The sequence below is a fragment of the Piliocolobus tephrosceles genome, chromosome 13, assembly GCF_002776525.5.
Source record: "Piliocolobus tephrosceles isolate RC106 chromosome 13, ASM277652v3, whole genome shotgun sequence".
Classification (NCBI taxonomy): Eukaryota; Metazoa; Chordata; class Mammalia; order Primates; family Cercopithecidae; genus Piliocolobus; species Piliocolobus tephrosceles.
Window position 1 is genome coordinate 119,148,147 of NC_045446.1, and position 21,498 is coordinate 119,169,644.

At 48.8% G+C, this 21,498-nt stretch overlaps 1 protein-coding gene across 1 annotated transcript in view; it reads left to right on the forward strand.

Moving 5' to 3' along the window:
• ST14 (suppression of tumorigenicity 14) overlaps positions 1-21,498 on the forward strand; it is a 51,855-nt gene that overhangs the window by 8,490 nt on the left and 21,867 nt on the right. Inside the window, exons 2-4 of the mRNA XM_023185877.2 lie at positions 20,635-20,794; positions 21,049-21,176; positions 21,388-21,458. Of these exons, the coding sequence (XP_023041645.1) occupies positions 20,635-20,794; positions 21,049-21,176; positions 21,388-21,458 (359 nt within the window). The remainder of the gene's footprint in view (positions 1-20,634; positions 20,795-21,048; positions 21,177-21,387; positions 21,459-21,498) is intronic.

Below are 21,498 nucleotides of genomic sequence, written 5' to 3' on the forward strand. Positions count from 1 at the left end.
TTCCCTCTCCCAGATTTTAGAACCTCTATAAATAGTTTGGTTTATATTCTCCCACAAGTCTTGTGTGCGTGTTCTGCTGTTTGTGTGCACACCTATTCTCCCCCAAATGGAGTCATCACTAATTCCACTCTGCAGTAAAGACATGAGTCTGGGAGGGAGGTGTTGGGGAGGGATCTCCAAGAATTACTCCAAGGAGATGCCTGAGCTGAGTTTTAAAGGGCAGGAGTGACTTTTTTTTTTTTTCCCCTGAGATAGGGTCTTGCTCTGTTGCCCAGGCTGGAGTGCAGTGGCACGATCTCGGCTCACTGCAACCTCTGCCTCCCGGGTTCGAGCAATTCTCCTGCCTCAACCTTCCAAGTAGCTGAAATTACAGGTGTGTGCCACCGCGCCCAGCTAATTTTTGTATTTTTATTAGAGATGGGGGTTTCACCATATGGGCCAGGCTGGTCTTGAACTCCTGGCCTCAAGTGATCTGCCTGCCTTGGGCTCCCAAATGCTGGGATTGTAGGCATGAGCCACTGTGCCCAGCCTATTTTTTTTCATTTAACATTCTATCTTAGATAGCTTTTCCATGTCATTATCTATTTTTCTTTTTTTTTTTTTTTTGAGATGGAGTGCCCAGGCTGGAGTGTAGTGGCATGATCTCAGCTCACTGCAAGCTCCATTTCTGGGATTCATGCCATTCTCCTGCCTCAGCCTCTCAAGTAGCTGGGACTACAGGCGCCTGCCACCACGCCTGGCTAATTTTTTTGTAGTTTTGGTAGAGATGGGGTTTCACTGTGTTAGCCAGGATGGTCTCGATCTCCTGACCTCATGATCCACCTACCTCGGCCTCCCAAAGTGCTGGGATTACAGGTGTGAGCCACCGCGCCCGGCCTCTACTTTTCGAAAAACTATTTTTGATTGCCTTATAAGCTTTCATCACGGGAACGTATCATTCTTTCCTTCTTCTTATTTTAATCATTTTATTGTTTGGGTGTGTTACTTGAACGCATTATTGGACAATTAATGGAAAAAGAGCAAACAGAATGAGGGAGGTAATTGGCAAGCAGCCTCTGTGCAGGCCACGCTGGTCAGACTTTTTGTGGGTTATGCTGGTGAATTCTGGAAATAGTGTCTTCAAGGGAAGCTGACTAAGAGTGAGATTGAGTCAGATGGCCAGGGTTTAGAAGACATTTTGTTTGAATGATCAGAGGAGTTGAGCATGTTTAGCCAGAGGATGTGCAGAGTGAGCGAGCACACGAACACTGAGGTAGAGCTTCCACTGGAGCGTCTCCTGAGCTGGGAAACTAGGCTGGGTCTGTTGCAGTGCTAATTAGTGCAGAGGTGATTGCGGTGCTGATCACACGTGGTGGAAAGAAGAGCTTCCTAATGCTGGTACTAAGGAAAACACTGTTTCTTCCAAAAGGATGGTCCCGCGAGGATGAGAAGTGGGTGACGTGCCCTGGAGAATCTGTCCCAGCTCTGAGAATCCAGTTTTGAGGGTAGATCCAGCAGTTCTCCCCTCGCTTGTATCCTATTCCACCAGGACAGAGTCTGGTTCTAAGAGAGGACATAGACCTCCTGGTGCCCTCCCCTGGGGAGGGGGGGCCCTATTTGCACAGTTGGTCCTTTCCCCAAAACAGGTGCTCAGATTTGTAGCTGTGGAAGAGTGTTTTAGAACCTAACCAGTTCTAGAGGCTGCAGGCGGGCTTGGGTCTTTCCCACTAGCTTCTGCAGATCCCTGGGTCCACCAAGACAGAAACAGACCTGGCACCTCCATGCCATGAAATACGACTCAGCAATGAAAAGGAACAAGCTGATAGATGCAACGACTTGAAGGACCTCCAGGGAATTTTGTGCAGTTAAAAAAAAGCCAACAGTCCCATACATACCATACTATTTATTTATATAACATAATTTTTTTTTTTTTTTTGAGAGACAGAGTCTTGCTCTATCCCAGGCTGGAGTACAGTGGTGTAATCTGGGCTCACTGCAACCTCCACCTCCTGAGTTCAAGCGATTCTCCTGCCTCAGCCTCCCGAGTAGCTGGGATTACAGGTGCCCGCCACCACACCCGGCTAATTTTTGTATTTTTAGTAGAGACAGGGTTTCGCCATGTTGGCAAGGATGGTCTCGAAATCCTGACCTCAGGTGATCCACCCGCCTTGTGCTGGGATTACAGGCGTGAGCCACTGCACCCAGCCTATATAACATAATTTTTGAAATGGCAGCACGTTAGTAGTAGAGGATGGATTAGCAATTGTGGAGCTGAAGGGGTGGGGGACAGGAGGGAGGTGGCTGTGGTTACAGAAGGCCCTGGGCATCCTCGTGTTGGAGCTGTTCAAAATGTTGACTGTGATGCTAGAGACGGGACTACGCTAGCGATGACATAGATGGAACTTAATACTCATGTGAGTAGCAGTGAAACGGGAAGTCTGATAAGATCCGCGGATGATCCTGCTGTTGTGGTATTATGATAGAGGTTTATGAGGTGTGACTGTTGGGAGAAACTGGACAAGTTGCACAATTATCTCAGTATGATTTCCTGCAACTGTATGGAAATCTACAAGTATCTCCATAAAAATGTCAGTAATAGAAGGCACACTAGCTCGTGAAATCAGAATGTGAATTTAATAAAAAGTCAAGAAAATGAATGAAAAGAAGTTATGAGGTGCTGGCTGCACCTCTTGTTTCTCTTGTTGGGTTTTGGGGGATCTACTTGGTTGTGCTGCTGCAGGCAGATGCTTCTGCTGTGAGTCCGGTGACTTGGGGCAGGAGGAAGGTGGGGCAGCTGGGCCGGGAAGTAGGTCTTTGGCACATAAGGAGAGGGCTGGTGCAAACTTAGTGGAACTGGAGAGGCAGAGATGGAATTCTCTGGCTAGAATTGGCAAAAGAGGTTATGTCCTGGTGTGTGTGTTTTGAGGGCGACACACTGAACTGAGGACCAGGAGAGATCCAGCAAAGTCCAACCTTAAATGGGGCCTGAGGACAGTGGGTGGCCAGGCCAGGTCTGACCCCAGAGAGCCTGGGGAACTGTCAGCAGAGCCCTGAGATGTGGACTGAGTATTTTCTCCCCTTCTTGGTTGAGGGCACTTGGCAACTGGTGGATTATTCCAGCCTGCCCTGGGGAGGAGGCTGCCTAAGTCTGGCTATGAGGAGAGAAGACCTTCCCTCAATCCATCAATTAATCAATCAAGTGCTAACTCTGGGCAAGGTCGAGGGTGGAAGGGGAGGGAGAGAGGCAGTAGGAAAAGGAAACCGGGGCCCCGTGACCAGCCAGGACTTCCTGGTCCACCCAGCATGGTGCAGGTTGGGGAAGAGGTAAGGCTCCAGGGAGAAAGTACCATGGCTTGTTGTGGTCCCGGGAGGATTCTTGGTGAGACTCAGCTTTGGCCCGTGTGCTCGAGGGCAGGCAGGGTTCGGTAGGCGGCAGGGGAGCGCAGCCATTCTGAGCAGGCAGATGCGTCTGCCTAGGAACCTCTTGGTCCCTAACAGGCTTGGGGGCCCTCCTGGCTAGAGCCAAGGTGAGAGTTGGGGGAGCCAGTGCCCTTGGGCCAATGTGGAAGGAGTGACAACCCATAGACAGGGATGGGCACAGCAGGGGACCATCTCTTGGGCCCATTTGCAGTGTTCTTTTTTTGTTGTTGTTGAAATCAACACTGTATTTATTGATTTAGACTACTTTATTGAGGTATGATTGATCTACAAAAAGCTGTACCTCTTTGTGATGTTAGAGACAGCGGCCTGTGCTAGCAATGACATAGAATGGAATGTAATATTTGCATGAGTAGCAGTGAAACGGGAAGTCTGAATAAGACCCGCAGATGATACCAGTGTTGTGCTTATCACGAGTGACAGCAAGATAGTGTCAATTAAGAGCCATTTCAAGCTACTGACGTCCTGTTCTTTTCTCGTTTTGTTTTTTATTTCTTTTGTTTCTATTTAATGTGTACAACCTGATGAGTGTGGATGTGTGCAAACACCAGTGACAACATCACCTAAGTTAGGCTGCAAAATATCCATCACCTTCCAAAGTTTCTTCCTGCCCCCTTTATCTATTATTCTACTTATTTATAATAATTATGATTATTTTGTGATAAGAACACTTATTACAGGATCTCTTATTGAATGTATGGACCACCTTGTGTGTATCCATTCATTCGCTAAGGAACGCTTAGGTTGTTCCCACTTCTTGGCTTCTGTGAACGGTGCTGCAGTGAGCGTGGGATGCAGCTGTCTCTTCAGATCCTTGTTTCGATTCCTTCCTTTGGATAAATACTCAGGCACGGGCTTGCTGGATCTGCAGAGCATGATCTCTCTGGGCTTCAGTTTGCTTTTCTGCAATATTGGGGGGATCTCTTGAGTGGTGCAAGGTCAAGGATAACCAGGTCCCTGCACGTTTGTGTCTTTCCACAAGGTCAGACTTTTATTGATGCAATTTCAATCATAAAAACCACTAGCCACATGGAGTTCCCAAAGACACAATTCTCCTTAGTACTTCCTGTTCGCTCAGGAGTCAGAGCCTCGGGCACAGAGGCTCAAGACACTCCACAAGTCAGTCAACATTGCAGGCCATACTTAATCATATAGTTAATCAGTATATAAATGTCTAGATTAAACATCCCACATCAAAGTAACATTTATCATCAAGAGAAAGGGTTAGGAAAAAGGGTTAATGAACCAGTCCAGGGAGAGCTATGAAGACAAAAGACCCTCCTGCTCTGACCTGGGCAGTCCGTCGGTTTCATGGGGAAGAGTTTCTGAGGTCAGCAGAGCCTTCGCTGGCAGATGCTAGGTGCTTATCACGAGTGACAGCAAGATAGTGTCAATTAAGAGCCATTTCAAGCTGCCAAAGTCCTGCTCTTTTCTCTTGTTTTGGTTTTTGTTTCTTTTGTTTGCCTTTTTTTTTTTTTTGAGACAGGATCTTGCTCTGTTGCCCAAGCTGGAGTGCAGTGGCATGATCACAGCTCATTGCAGCCTTGACATCCCAGGCTCAAGTGATCCTCCCGCCTCAGCCTGCTGAGTAGCTATGCCACCATGCTAAGCGAATTTTTAAATAATTTTTGTAGAGATGGGGTCTCACTGCATTGCCCAGGCTTGTCTCAAACTCCTGGGCTCAAGCAATCCTCCCACCTCAGCCTCCCAAAGTACTGGGATTCCAGGCATGAGCCACTGTGCCTGGCTCTCCTCTTTTTTTTTTTGAGACGGAGTCTCGCTCTGTCGCCCAGTTTGGAGTGCAGTGGGGTGATCTCGGCTCACTGCAAGCTCCGCCTCCCGGGTCCACACCATTCTGCTGCCTCAGCCTCCCGAGTAGCTGGAACTCCAGGCGCCGCCACCACATCCAGCTAATTTTTTGTATATTTAATAGAGACCAGGTTTCACCGTGTTAGCCAGGATGGTCTTGATCTCCTGACCTCGTGATCCACCTGCCTTGGCCTCCCAAAGTGCTGGGATTACAGGCGTGAGCCACCACGCACGGCCGCAGCTGTCCTCTTTTTATGGCCACAGAGTCTTCTACTGAGGACGGACAGTGGAGGAGCAAGCTTGTGTATGTCCTTGTCTGGTTGGATGCTGTGTTTATTTATTTGCAAAACATCTTGTCCCTGTTGACAAAGTGAAACATAAGATGACGTCTTTTTCTAAGATGGAGTTACTTATGTCAAGGGTGCTCTGTACAAGCCTCACGCATCTGCAGTGGGACCCTGTAGGAGGGCAAAGAACCAGCTTCAGTGAGGACTGCCTGACACAAGCCTCTACTTTCCTTTCTGGGAGCCGGTGCAGAGGGGGGTTGGCATAACCAGGTGAGTGGTCAGGACTGAGAGCCCTGAGCGGTTGAGGCAAATACTTTTCTCTGTGTCTCAGTTTTCCCCTCTTAAAAGTGGGTTAATAACCACTTATGGCCTTCCAAATAGAACATAATTAGCTAATTCCTGCTAATGACTGAGGCGTACCTACTGTCTCCCTTTGATTTTAATTTCTCCACCCACTGTTCACCCATCTGCCAAAAGCCAGGCAGCCCCATTCCTCCCTCCGGTCTGGTGGAACAGCTGGAGTTCCCATTCAAACTTCAAAACAAAATGAAAGGCTGGGTGCGGTGGCTCACGCCTATAATCCCAGCACTTTGGGAGGTCGAGGTGAGCAGATCACCTGAGTCAGGAGTTCAAGACCAGCCTGGCCAAATGGTGAAATCCTGTCTCTACTAAAAATACAAAAATATAAAAATTAGCCAGGCATGGTGGCGGGCGCCTGTAGTCCCAGCTACTTGGGAGGTTGAGGCAGGAGAATTGCTTGAACCTGGGAGGTGGAGGTTGCGGTGAGCTAAGATGGTGCCACTGTACTCCAGACTGGGCGACAGAGCGAGACTCTGTCTCAAAACAAACAAACAAAACAAAAACAAAAAACATAGCAAACAAACAAAAAACAAAACAAAAACCAAATAGACACCTCCCCCCCAACAAAAACATAAAAGACCTTAACAGCGCAAGTCTACTGGGCCTTAGCGGGGAGCAACCTGGCAGGTCTTTCCAGGAGCCCAGGAGCCCATCCTTGGCTGGTCCACATCTGCCCGCCCTTGTCACTCTGCCCCGACCCACGGTTCCAGGAGAGCTCCACCGCTGTCCTGCTTCCTCGTAGCCCCTCTGTCCACTCTCTGGCAGAGAGAAGAAGGCCAGCCAGGGTGTCCCTATTCACTTGCACCCATGGGTGGTTTACCCCACAAGGCCAGAGAGTGCTGGCCAGCTCGCAGCATGCTCTGGGCTTCAGCTTACACATCAAGCTTCTGGTAGTTTCCAAAAACTTTTTTTAAAACAATGAAAACCTTGTTTCAAATACTTTTTTTGCACAGCCTGAAAATAATGAAACAATTGGCTTGAAGCAGGAGCAGGACACAAAGGGCCTCTGGATCATTCCTTAGGACAAGTTAGGGATCCAAAACCACGGGCAGACCCAGAGCGGCAGGAGGAGGGAGTCTGCCCACGGCTGCGGCCCCAGGAGCTGCTCTTCCGCCTCTGAGGGCTCCCAAGGGATCGTCCCCTCCTTCCCCCCTGGGGCCCACGGCCAGGTGAAGGAGGTGGTGGCCATGGCAAATACACTCATTATTTTTGGACATCTTTGTGCCACGTAGGTGTTTTCAATATCACGTCTAATTCTTACAGCAGCTCGGCTTCATTTTCAGATGAAAAAAGGGTTAAGGGAGGATACTTTTTCAAAAACCCAGATAGCTGAAAGTGTGGCAGAGCTGAATTTTGAACCTAAATCTATCTGACTCCAAATCCAGTGTTGCTCTCCTGGGCCCTCTGCTGCTTCTCCTCGGGGTGGGGTGTGTGGGTGTGGGGTGGGGGTGTGGGTGGCAGTTATTACCAACTCCCCATATAGAGCCACCCTTGACCATAAGTAACTCCGTCTTAGAAAAAGACTTCATCTTACATTTCATAGGGCACTTTGCCAACAAGGACAAGGTGTTTTGCTTGATAAATTTAAAGACTGCATCCAAACAGACAAGCATACTCTTCCACTGTCAGTCCTCACCAGAGGATTCTGTGGTCATAAAAAGAGCAGGACTTTGGCAGTTCACCCTCTGCTGTCACTGGTGATAAGCACCCAACGTCCACTGCCAAAGGCTCTGCCCACATTACAGACTCTTCCCTGAAAGACTGATGAAACAGCCAGCCTAGCCAAGCCCAGATTTCTTTTTGTCTTTGTGGCTCTCCCTGGACTGGTTCATTAACCCTTTTTCCTACCCCCTTTCTCTTGATATGTTTTTCAAGTTTGCCATAAATGTTACCTTATGGGTTTCTGATAATTACGCGTCTAGTGTATCTTGCATGGCTCTGCTTGCCAAGAGAGCGGCCCTGTAGGAGGACTGCAGACTAGGTGGTGCTCCTCACAGAAGTGTTCTCTGAATTTCATTTACGGCTGGAATTCCAAGCGGAATGGCAAATTCATTGTATCTATCACATACCATCCCTAAGATCGCTGATTTTCTTGGATTCCTTTGTCCCTGTGTTAGATTTTTTTCAAGTCTGTCTCCAGATTTTGTTGGGTCTGAGTATGGGTGGACAGATCTCCAGGCTGATGTGATCCAGTCCTAGAGGGCTAGAACACATCTTGGCTGATTGTTTTTTTTTTTTTTTTTTTTTTTTTTTGACACAGGATCTCACTCTTTCTTTTCTTTTCTTTCTCTCTCTCTCTTTATTTATTTTTTGTTTGTTTTTGAGATGGAGTTTTGTTCTTGTTGCCCAGGCTGGAGTGCAATGGTACAATCTCGGCTCATTGCAACCTCCGCCTCCCGGATTCAAGTGATTCTCCTACCTCAGCCTCCTGAGTAGCTGGGATTACAGGCATACGCCACCTTGCCTGGATAATTTTTTGTATTTTTAGTAGAGACGGGATTTCTCCATGTTGGTCAGGCTGGTCTCAAACTCCTGACCTTAGGTGATCTGCCCGCCTCGGCCTCCTAAAGTGCTGGTGGGATTGCAAGCGTGAACCACCATGCCTGGCCTGGAGTCACTCTTTCTTGCCCAGGCTCGATTGCAGTGGCACAATCTCGGCTCACTGTAACCTCCACCCCCTGGGTTCAAGCAGTTCTCCTGTCTCAGCCTCCTGAGTACCTGGGACTACAGGCGTGTACCACCACATCCAGCTAATTTTGTATTTTTAGTAGAGACGGGGTTTCACCCTGTTGGCCAGGCTGGTTTCAAACTCCTCACTCCACCTGCCTCAGTCTCCCAAAGTACTGAAATTACAGGCGTGAGCCGCCACACCCAGCCTTGGCTGATTTGTTGATGGTTCTAATGGTTTATGGTTTGGTAGTTTTGTAATAGCTCATGACAGTTTCCTGCTTGTGTAGGGATGTGATGCATTTCTGTGCTCGATAGTGCCATGGTGTCTGCTCCATTCTCCCACAGATGGAGGGGCCAGTCTGCATCTGTGCTCTGTCTTTGGCAAAAATCTGGTCTTAGTTTTGGTAACTCTGCTTGGTGTATTCTCTGTCCTCATTGGTGTCCTGAGGACTGTGATTCTCGTAATATCTTTGGTAACTATTTTTCTGGTTGTTATACATCTTGCTGTATATACCCACCCCAAAGCTCATTGTAATCTCCTAAGTTCTCTGCAGGGGGCTCCTTTGGTCCCAGGGGTTCCTCCCAAAAAGTTACCTCTGACAGGGATTTACTTTTCCTTAAAATTCTTTAAGCTGGCTCTTTGCCTGTCTGGCAATCTGTGAGATACTTTGCATTTAAAGTGCAGGGATTTTTTTCTTTTGGGGCTTAACTTTTTTTTTTTTTTTTTTTTTGTGATGGAGTCTTCCTCTGTCACCCAGGCTGGAGTGCAGTGGCGTGATCTCGGTTCACTGCAACCTCTGCCTCCTGGGTTCTAGTGATTCTCCTACTTCAGCCTCCCAAATAGCTGGGACTACAGACCCGTCCCACCACGCCTGGCTAATTTTTTTGTATTTTTAGTAGGGATGGGATTTCACCATGTTAGCCAAGATGGTCTTGATCTCCTGACCTCATGATCCGCCTGCCTTGGCCTCCCAGAGTGCTGGGATTACAGGCGTGAACCACCGCACCTGGCCGGGCTTAACATTTTTAGGGTCCTCAAGTCTGACTGTACATCCTCAGGGGGTCATGCAGGGAGTCTTTCTGACTTCCAGCTCTATTTGGGCAATGGTTCCATTTCCCACCTTAGCCAGCCGTATGAGTGGGGGTTATGCAACAGCTGGCTTCCTCTTTCAGCCGAGTTAAAATTTGTTTTTAGGCCGGGCGCAGTGGCTCACGCCTGTAATCCCAGCACTTTGGGAGGCTGAGGTGGGCAGATCACCAGGACAAGAGATCGAGACCATCCTGGCAAACATGGTGAAACCCTGTCTCTACTAAAAATACAAAAATTAGCCAAGCGTGGTGGCAGGCACCTGTAATCCCAGCTACTCGGGAGGCTGAGGCAGGAGAATCGCTTGGAGCCGGGAGGTGGAGGTTGCAGTGAGCCGAGATGGCACCATTGCACTCCAGCCTGAGCGACAAGAGCGAAACTCTGTCTCAAAAAAAAAAAAAAAAATTGTTTTGTCAATCGCCATCTCCTAAGTTGAGACCATGCTTGCTATGAGCCTTTCTGGCTCCACCAGCTTCCTAGCCTGGCAACAGCCGAGACCTTGTCAGCTCTTGGAGCTGCAGGACCTGGGTAAAGAACCCTAGCACCTGAGGTTTTCCTCAGGGAGCCAGACTTTCAAGGTGAAGTGAGATGATGCCTCTTTTTCAAGAGGGTGGCGGTTTGTTTTTTCAAACGGCTTGATTTCTAATTTAAGTTTTAGTGGAGGCTTTGGCCTTAGAATCAACTATGCCCAGTAAGCTGACTGTGCCAATTCTCATGAGTGGTACGAGGTCAGAGACCACCAGGTCCATGCACCTTTGTGTCCTTCCACAAGGTCAGACTCATTGATGCGACTTCAATCACACAAGCCCCGAGCATGGAGTTCCCAAAGAGACAGTTCTCCTTAGTACTTCCTGTTCACTCCACAGTCAGAGCCTCAGGCACACAGGCTCAAACCACTCCAATCAATATTGCAAACTATACGTCATAATATTCTTAACCAATATATAAAAGTACAGATTAAACATTCCACATCAAAGTAACATTTAACATCAAGAGAAAGGGGATAGGAAAAAGGGTTAACAAACCAGTCCAGGGAGAGCCACGAAGATAAAAAGAATCTCCTGGTGTGAGCTGGGTCATCTGTGGATCTTGCAGGGAAGAGTTTCTGATGTTGGCAGAGCCTTCATTGGCAGATTCTGGGTGCTTATCACGAGTGACAGCAAAACGGTGTCAGTGAAGATGGCATCTTGAGCTGCCAAAGTCCTGCTCTTTTTATGGCCACAGAGTCCTCTGGAACGACAGTGAAGGAGTGTGCTTGTGTATTCCCTTGTCTGGTTGGTTATTTATTAAGCAAAACGTCTTGTTCCTATCGGCAAAGTGCCCTGTGAAATGTAAGATGAAGTCGTTTTCTAAGATGGCGTTACTTATGTCAAGAGTGCTCTGTGCAAGGCTCCTGGTCCCTTGGCTGCATGGGGAGGGCCCTGGGCAGTGCTGGGAGTTGGGATGGGACTTGGAACCTGCAGGAGTTGGCTGCTCGCTGGCAGAGAACCACTGGGTTTTTGTGTTGACAACGTCCTCACAGCCGGCTGAGTCAGGCCCTGGGGGACTTTCCTTCAGGCTCTAACCAGGTGTGGAGACTCGTGGTTTACTTCCTTCAGTGGGAGTTCTTGGCTGTGGGTCAGCTTTGTGTTCCCCTGATGGGCTGGGGTTACAGATCTACAGATATTTCTGGATCTTCCTTGGGGCCCTGTAGACCCACCTGTTTTCCAGCAGCTCCTTCTGGTGAGGCAGCTGAGGGCGGTGACGGGTCAAAGGGAAAGGTGGGTGGGCTGGGGTTTTGGGGTGTCTACTACCAGCTCGCTGGGCCTGCAGCTGGCCCTGTGCTCTCCCAGGAGGAGCTAGAGTGTGTATTTCTGGGAAAAGTGATAGCCTCAGGGACTTCTGGGACTATGCTTATAACCAATTGTGGGAGGGTCCGCAGGGCGTGGAAGCAAAGTTCAACCTGGCACAGCAGCTTCCCTGCATCCCAGGTGGTTGCTCAGAATAGACCAGCTGAGACTAAGTCAGCTCCTCCTGCTGGTGATGGGAAGGGGTGAGCCTCCAGGAAATGGTGGGTGGAGTTTCTCCAACTTTCAGGTTCCCAAGAATGACCTGGGGCACTTGATAAAAACTTCCAAATCCCAGGCCCTGCTTCTGACGCATGACATCAGCATCTCCAGGGAGAGGGGTTTGGGAATCTGGATGTGGAACAAACACTGCATTTGTTTCAGTTGATTTTTATTGTTCTTTTTCACGACCAGACAAGGCCAGGAAATGCTGGGGGTTGCAATCAATGGGAACCGTAGGCTTTTGCAGGTTTCGTGAAAATTGGCTTCTAGAGAGATCGATTGCCCCTAGTTGGGGAGTGGGTGGGAGGATTCCAGTGTGGGCTTTCTTTTCCTTTCTCATTTGCCCCTGGGTCATTCCCAGATAAGCACTCAAGTGTCCTCTCTTATGAGGTCCCGTGCTGGGCCCTGGACTGCCATGGTGGCAGGTGGGGTGAAGTCCCGCCCTCAGGAGCCTGCTGACTGCCTGCTCTGTGCCCAGCTCCTGGAGCTTCCCGGTGGCTGCTGATTTAACTAGGGAGGGCCTGTCTATGTGGGGTCCCTCCTAGCCGGAGACAGGTCCGTTTATAATCAGCAGCCTGATGAAGAGGCCGTCCTGCAGCATCCCTGTGGTATCTGTCTCAGCTCAGCATTGCCCAGGTGACAGCACAGAGTTCATTCTTGGCAGTCGTTCCCTGCTGTCATCTGAGGTGGGCTCGAGTCGTGCTGGGTATCCAGGGAATCTGGCTAGGATCCAGCGCAACCTGTAGCCAGTCCGGCAGGGAGCGCCCACGAGGCTGTGCTGGCTCTGTCTTTCCCTTGCAAAGGAAGGCATCTTCAGCCTGCCACGGAATGCTTTCTTCCCCGGGGAGACCCTTGCAGGTGCTCGGGCTCTGCTTTCCTTTCTCGCTTGAACAATTACAGGGATAGTTTATGGTTCTCATGACCCTGGTGGGGGTGACGACGTCATGGGATTGAAATCCGTCCCACCTGGTCAGTGGGTACACTGAGTCACTGAGCGTGTCAGTCAAGAGCCTTGGCCACAAATCAGTGGCACTTGGCAGCAGCACACAAATCCAGCCACCCCTGTCCTCACCTCAGGTCTGAGCAGCAGAACTGTGTCCCTAGCCGGTGGCATCGCCCCTGCCCCTTGACCTTGATCTTCAGCCTCAGAAACAGGTTACCAATTGTCATGCGATTGCCCTTCACGGTCCCTCCCCAGGATTCCAAGGGACCTCTTCAGGTTTCCAGGTTCAGCCCCTTCCTTCCCAGCAGATCACACCCAACCTTAGCCACATGAGGAACATCTTTAGAAAGGGTCTGGCCCGAAACTTCATTTTCCCTATCTGCTTTGGTTGGAATCGTGTGTGGCTTTGTGGGCAGTTCGTAGTATTTTTGTTGTTGATAAGTGTAGGGGCCCTTCCCCGTTGCTTCTCTCTAAGGAGAACCATGCTCTGAGCTACCCATGGCAAATTCTGGCTTTGGACTTGTTGGTCCCCAGAGCCAGTGGGGTCGTGGGCCCTGGTGGATTTGCACCCAGCGACAAGTCTGAGTGTGTTTGAGGAACCAGGAGAGCGTTTCTCTCAGAGGGAGGATTCTCTGGTTGACTCACACGGTTTTGTTAGCTCAGCATTTAGCTTTCAGCCCTGGTGAGTTTCTCTGAATTAATGAGAGTGGGCTGGCCACAGGAATCTTTCCTATATTATCAAATAAAATAGGTCTCTTTTTTTGGCCCTCTAGAAATCAGTGTTTTTTTCTTTTCATTTTGGAGAGCCTGGCCTTGGGGAGGATACGCATCAGTTGCTCTAGTGTGCTTCAGACAACGAGATAAGATGAAATAGGGTGTGCCCCAGGACTTCTCCACTCCCCTTCCTGGGTTTCTGGATCTGACCCCTTTCTCCCTGAGGAAAGCTGGGTGGGATGGCGATGGTTGGATCTCGTGTCTGCTGGGTGGGGTGGTGGTGGTCCCTGTTAGATCCTGGCCCTTTAGGGTCTGTACCCTGCTTGTCCCAAGCCCTTTTCCCCAACCTCCCGCCTGGAAGTCATTCCTTGCTCCCTTGTCTGAGTGGCCTGGAGCCGAGCTGCTGTGTTTCTGGGCCCTCTGGCCAGGAGCTAACTAAAGTGGGCCAGCAGGAAGAGGCTGTGATAGTTACGTGGCCTCTATCTGTGTTTATGGTAAGCAGACACCTGGCTTCATAGCACTGTTTTTTGTGTGCACCTGCAAATATGTTTGCTTTTCAGAAAGAGAGACAAGGGAAGTGAAAGCAGGCACAGGCACAGGATCTCGCCTGTCGGCTGTGGCCCCATGGGGAGGTGTTATGTCTACAGTTGTCTAAGTGTCTAAGTGGATGGGAGCTCCCTGAGACCTCCTCCTTCCTCCTCCCCCACCCAGGAGTTAAAAGAGCTTTGCTGCTTCACTGACTTTATTAGCTTCGTGACCTTGGAGGAACAGGCCACTCCCTCTCTTTCAGCCTCAGTGTTCTTATCAATAAAACGATGGGATTATGCAACAGTATCTCTGTTATACCTGAACATGGAGCCAAGAGCTAAGGTTATAAAAGGAAGCAGCCCAGTTACTGATTAGACAGCACTTTTGGGCTGAGTGGCGCCACAGAGCTCACACTGCAGGGAGGACGGAGGACCCACCATTGAGCTAGTGCCACTGCTGGCAGCCTCGCTCCGTGGCAGAGCCTGGGGAGATCCCTGAGTCAATGCCCTCAGCCACCTTCCCCCTTCTCATGGGAGTCTCTGCCTACTTTCCTGTTTCTCTGAATCCTTGCTCCCTGAATTCTGGAACCTAACCACACTGGGAGGCAGTAAACCAGGACCAGATTCTGGATCTGCCACCAAGTGCTGGGTGACCTTGCAAAATTAGCATTCTTCCCTGCCTTCTCTATATAACAGAGGTGATAGCACCAGCCAGTCTGGAATGAGTCACAGGATTGTTGTGAAGATCCAGTAAGAAAATGGTTGTGAAATTACCCTGTGAATTGGATATACATCTAAACATAATAAATTATTATTTTGTTACCCTTCTTTCCTCCCTTCTTTTTCCCTTCCTTCCCTCCCTCCCTCCCTCCCTTCCTTCCTCCTTCCTTCCTTCCTTCCTTCCTTCCTTCCTTCCTTCCTTCCTTCCTTTCTCTCTTCCTTCCTTCCTTCATTCGTCTTGCTGTCTCGCCCAGGCTGGAGGGTAGTGGTATGATCATGGCTCACTATAGCCTCAGCTTCCCTGGGCTCAGATCATCCTCCTGCCTCAATCTCCTGAGTAGCCAAGACTACAGGTGCATGCTGCCATGCCTGGCTAGTTTTTTTTTTGTATTTTTGAGGAGATGGGATTTAGCCATTCTGGCCACGCTGGTCTCGAACTCCTGGGCTCAAGTGATCTGCCCACCTTGGCCTTTCACAGTGCAGGTGTGAGCCACCATGCCTGGCCCTTTTGTTACATTTCTTTTTTTTTCTTTCTTTCTTTCTTTTTTTTTTTTTTGAGACCAAGTCTCACTCGGTTGCCCAGGCTGGAGTGCAGTGGTATGATCTCAGCTCACTGCAGTCTCCACCTCCCGGGTTCAAGAGACTCTTGTACTTCAGCCTCCCGAGTAGCTGGGGTAACAGGCGTCCGCCACCACACCCGGCTAATTTTTTTGTATTTTTAGTAGAGATGGGGTTTCCCCATGTTGGCCAGGCTGGTCTCAAACTCCTGACCTCAGGTGATCCGCCTGCCTTGGCCTTCAAAAGTGCTGGGATTGCAGGCACGAGCCACCGCACCTGGCCACTTTTGCTACTTTTTTTTTTGAGATGGAGTTTCGCTCTTGTTGCCCAGGCTGGAGTGTAATGGCGCGATTTTGGCTCACTGCAACCTCTGCCTCCCAGATTCAAGCGATTGTCCTGTCTCAGCCCCCCGAGTAGCTGGGATTACAGGTGTCCACCACCACGCCTGGCTAATTTTTTTGTATTTTTAGTAGAGATGGGGTTTCACCATGTTGGCCAGGCTGGTCTCAAACTCCTGACCTCAAATGATCCACCTGCCTCAGCCTCCCAAAGTGCTGGGATTACAGGCGGGAACCATTGTTCCCGGCTACATTTCTTACACTTATATACACATATACAGTCTGTTCAGAGTCTAGCCGAAATCTCTGTTTTCTCATTCTTAAGTATGATAAGACTAAGTATGATAAGACTCAGTATGATAAGTATCATTCTTAAGTATGATAAGACTACCAGAAGCCACCAGATGTCTAAAGAAAACCTAGCCTGAAAGAAGGTCAAAGGGGAAGTTCCAAAGATAATATAAAAATATCTAGTTGCAACTGGGTGCAGTGGTGCACCCTGTAGTCCCAGCTACTCAGGAGGCTGAGGCAGGAGGATTGCTTGAACCAGGAGTTCAAGACTAGCCTGGGCAACATAGCAAGACCCTGTATCTTAAAAAGAAAAAAAAAAGATTGCATTGCATCTATAGCTAAATTTGAGAATAGACATCTTAATATTGAGTCTTCTAATTCATGAACAGCATGTATTGCTTAACTAATTTAGGTATTTTAGAATTTCTCCCAGCAGTATTTTGCATCTTTCAGTGTACAGGTTTTGTGCATTTTCTGTCAGATTTACCTCTAAGTATTTCATATTTTTGAAGCTATTGTAAATGGTGTCTTTTAGTTTTAGTTTCCAGTTGTTCATTGCTGATACGCCAGTACAAAGACAGCTACGGGAGTGTTTCTGGCAGCTCTATTTGTAATGACCTCAGATTGGAGACACCCCAAATGTCCATCAATAGGTGAACAGGTAAACACATGCTTGTGTACCCAAACGATGGGATAAATGCAGCAACAACCGAAAGGCATGCACTGCTGTGCACACAGGAACCTGGGTGAGTCTCAGAGGAATCGTGCGGAGTGAAAGTAGCCAGATGGAAGAGTGCATACTGCAGATTTCTATTTACATAAAGCTCTGGGAAAAGCAGCCTGAAGCAGATGCGTGGTTTCTTGGGGACAGGAAATGGATTCAGGGAGGAACATGTGGGAGGGGCCAGGAGGAGACTTTGAAGGCCACGGACATGGGCATCATCTTAGCTGTGGATGGTTTCATGGATGCACATGGATGCCCCAAATTGCACACTTAAATATTTACACTTTATTTTACGCAGTGATACCTCAATGAAGCTATTTTTTAAATTTAATGGAAGGTTTGCAAGAACAAGTCAAAGAAATTCCCAAAATAGAACCAAACGCTGAAGAAACGCAAAATACGGGAGAGAAAAGACAGCTGGAGGTGTAGAGGATCCATTCTTATCCGTGATGTTCCAAAATGTCACCACAGTACAGTCTGTTTGGCTACATGTGCTGCTTCATTTGTCTTTCTCACCATTCACTGAGCCCTTTGAATTGGAAGGTTTAGGACTCTCTTCAGCTCTTGGAAATATCCTTCCAGTATTTCTTTGGTAATGGTCTCTTCTCTGCCAGGCTCAGAAAAGATTGGGCTCAAGTATTCTAGAAGACAGAGGTGAGACAAGAAAGGACATTGTGGGAAATCCCCAAATCTCCACCTCGGCCCCAAGCCAAAAGACAAAGACCCCACAGACTCCCACAGTGGATGGGAAAAGTAGTCTGGAGAGATCGAATCAAAGAATGTCTGGGCTTGAGGACCCCAGGTACAGAGGAAAGCTGTCGTGAGAGGTGAAAAGAAGGGGAAAGAGTCTCTTCACCTACATGTTCCTGAATGCTAGTGGCTGGGTTTAAATCACTCCAGCCAGGAGATTATAAAATTATTCTCTGGAGCAATGGAACCATCCACAGGAAGATGTATATAGTCTAATAGTTGGGAGTGCCCAGAAAAAAAATCTGTTGCGCCACTTACTTGTGTCCCCCCAAGTGAAGCCAGTTGTGGCAAGGCATGCACACAGAGCTTCCAAACAGCCTTCAGGAGCTTGTTTCTAAATAAAAATAACCACCCAGGATCCCCCAGCATTTGAGGAAAGTCTTCAACATTGAAGAGAAAGTCAAAAACAGAGAAAATATACTCAGTGGAAATAAAAAGATGAGAATGTTTTGCATTCATGAAGCAAATACAAGATGCCATAAAAGAGGAAAATTCAAAGAACAAGAAAGCTCTTAGAAATTAAAATTTTGATACCAAGAATGAAAAACTCAATTGAAAGGTTAAAAATAATGAGATGGATAATATGGAGAAAGGATAAATAGAGGATAAATATAATAAGGATTAAAGAAAGGTAGACTAGGGAAGATGAAAAGGAGACATAATCTAAAAAATAAGACAGGAAAATCACTTTGGGAGGCTGAGATGAAAGGATAGCTTGAGGCCAGGAGTTCGAGACCAGCCTGGGCAACATAGCAAGACCTTGCCTCTACAAAAAATTATTAAAAAATTAACTGGACATGGTGGTGTACAGCTATAGTCCTACCTACTCAGGAGGCTGAGGTGGGAGGATTGCCTGAGCTCCAGAGTTCAAGGTTACAGTGAGCTATGATTAGACCACTGCACTCCAGCCTAGGCAACACAGCAAGACCCTGTCTCAAGGAAACAAAAAGACCCAATTCCAAGCACATCCTCAAGGCTTTCAAAGAAAGAAAATGAAGTCATAAGTAAAAGATAATGAGTTTATAATATTATCATATTTCTCAAAAGCAAATTAGAAGCTAAAAAACAATAGAGCCATCAGAATTCTTTTCTTTTCTTTTCTTTTTTTGAGACAGTTTCAGTCTGCCACCCAGGCTGGAGTGCAATGGTACAATCTCAGCTCACTGCAACCTCTGCCTCCTGGGTTCAAGCAATTCTCCTGCCTCAGCCTCCCGAGTAGCTGGGATTACATGCACGTGCCACCACACCCAGCTGATTTTTGTATTGTTAGCAGAGACGGGGTTTCACCACGTTGGCCAAGCTGGTCTTGAACTCCCGACCTCAGATGATCCACGTGCCTTGGCCTCCCAAAGTGCTGGGATAACAGGCGTGAGCCACTGCATCCAGCCTGAGCCCTCAAAATTCTAAGTGAAAATTATTTTAAACCTGTAGTTCTATACCCAGCCAAACTTCCATAAATGTGAGTGTAGAATTAAGGTATTTTCAGAAACATACAAAGTATCAAAAAATATTCTTCTCAGAAAGTAAATGTTCATCTCTTCTGGGTCTTTATAGTGAGAAAAAAATTTTAAAAAAGTATATGTTCCACCAAAATGAAGTGTAACCCAAGAAAGATGAAGACATGGAATCCAGGAAATAAGGGTTTTAATACAGAAGAAGATTAAGAAAAATCCCAGGGTGATGGTGAAGGAAGTTCTGGACAACTGCTATGAGAAGGGACAGGGGACTCTCAAAGTGTGGCCCTCAGGAAGAATATGAAATAAGTTATTTAACAGATTTTATATGTAGAAGATTGAGAAGAGTACTGCAGAGCTCTTAGACTATATGTAAGGATTTGGGTACAAATTAAAAAGTAACCCCAGTAAGTGAAAATTCACAGCAGGGAAAACAAAGAAATTGTACAAAGAAAAGAAACATAATAGTGAACAATATTTTCACAGGCTAATAATGAAAACCTAGAGTATGGATATGATTTTTTTTCCACTTTGGGCTTGTAACTATTGGGAGGATTGGGAGAGAAAGGGCAGAAGGACTCTAAAATCCACACTGTCATAATAGAAAGTCAACCGATTTCTAGATGGATGAGTCAAGAGATTATGGTGTTGCCATATTATTTAGAAATATAGAGACGACTCCAGAACAAGCAGCTTGAACACATTTTCAGTGGCCGTCTGGAATGTGTGTCTGTGTGTGATATTAGATCAAGTCACAAATATAGCCAATTAGGAAACCAAAATTGGAATTATAAGTATCCCAGTAAGGCAGGAGTGAGGAGAATCTTTCATGCAGTGAGTTGATAGTGAGTCAATGTCACAAACCAAGACATGTCAGCTTAAATTTACACTGTCGAATTATGAGATCACCACCAGAAGAACAACATCGGGAAACCGTTAAAAGGGCCAACACGTGGGTTTGGGATGGGCTGTTGCTTTTGTTGTGAGCCATATTGAGGGGGTGTGAGGTAGTTAAACCGAAAGTGAAGTGCCACAGCGCCAGGCCATGGTGCGTCCCCAGGATTCAGGGTGGGTAGATGGCATGTGCTGTGGGCAGAAACCTTTGCCAGTCCGTCACTGTGGGCAGCAGACACCCCACCTGCCCCTCCGTATTCTGGCCCCTCCTCATGGACACCCTTGGCAGGGAGGACCCCAGGGAAGTCACCATCCTGTTTGTTGGGCATTTGGTTTGTTTGCTTTTCCTTCTCTTGGGGCTGCGCATGGGTGTGGATTCCCACAGTGGGCCTCTCACTGTGCTTTCCGGTCCTGGACTGGGCTTCCCAAGGTTAAACACAGAGCCGTTTTTTTCCACGACGGCACCACCTTTTTACTTTTGGCTGATTAAGGCCACTGGGCAACAGGGTGTGCAGTTGAGTGCTGGCCACAGGCTCCTGGGCCAGGTGATAGGGGGACTGAATCTGGTAGGGGCTGTGTCCGAGTGAGAAGGGCCTGCTCGTAGAAGTCTACACAGGGGCACCACAGTCACCGGTCATGGTCCTGGCCTGGGGCCCCTCTCCGGGCCGGGGCACCCACCAATGTCAAAGATGATTCACTGAAGGGAAGACCTCGAAGACCGAGTTTCCACAGCCCTTCATTGCGTTTTAATTTAAATGAACAATTCGTAAGCAATGATCGCCTGGTGCTGTCCAGACCCTGAGATGCGTGGTCGGGAAGGCCGACCTCATGTTCCTCCCAGAGCATGCCCGGGGTTCATGTCGCAGAGTCTGCGCTCTGGGCAGTGGGCCCCATGCCTCTGGGGGAAGCCCCCTTCTTCTCACCCAAGCCCCTGCTTTCTTCTTTCACCCAAGCCGGACCTCACAAAATGTGAACATCTTCCCCAGCGGGGCGCAGGGGAAAGGGCTGAGAGGGTCTGAGTGGTGGCACCTCTCTCCCCGCAGAAAGTGAATGGCTTGGAGGAAGGCGTGGAGTTCCTGCCGGTCAACAACGTCAAGAAGGTGGAAAAGCGTGGCCCGGGGCGCTGGGTGGTGCTGGCCGCCGTGCTGATCGGCCTCCTCTTGGTCTCGCTGGGGATCGGCCTCCTCGTGTGGCATTTGCAGTGTGAGTAAAGCGGGGGCTGGCTCCGGGGAGGACGAGGAGGGGTGGCTGTCCCTCCTCCCTCAGTGGACAGACCCAGGGCCGCCTACTGAGGACACGAGGGTCCCTTGGCCTCTCTGGAACCCCAGTGGGGAGTGATGGGAAGCCGTCAGGGCTGGCCCACTGCTCCCTCCTGGCATTCATTCCCCGTGTGGATGGCGAGGGACAGGCGGGGTGGTACCACCTCCCCTGACCGAGCGCCTTCTGGTCTCACACAGACCGGGACGTACGTGTCCAGAAGATCTTCAATGGCTACCTGAGGATCACAAATGAGAATTTTGTGGATGCCTACGAGAACTCCAACTCCACTGAGTTTGTAAGCCTGGCCGGCAAGGTGAAGGACGCGGTGAGTGCGGCCTGCCCAGAGCCCTGCCTGGCTGTGTGCCCTGGTGTCCCACCTGCTGGGCAGGAGGGACATACCTCGCCTGTGCTCCCAGGGCCCTGGGATGGGGGTGATCTGGGACGGGGCCCCGGGTCCCGGAGGGGAGGGGGCAGCCCGGGCTTAGGGCAGCGTCATTGCTGTGTGGGATCCGCCTTGAGTCTCTGCCCTTCCTCAGCTGAAGCTGCTGTACAGCGGAGTCCCGTTCCTGGGCCCCTACCACAAGGAGTCGGCCGTGACAGCCTTCAGGTGGGTGCAGAGAGAAGGCTCAATGGGATGCATCCCAGAC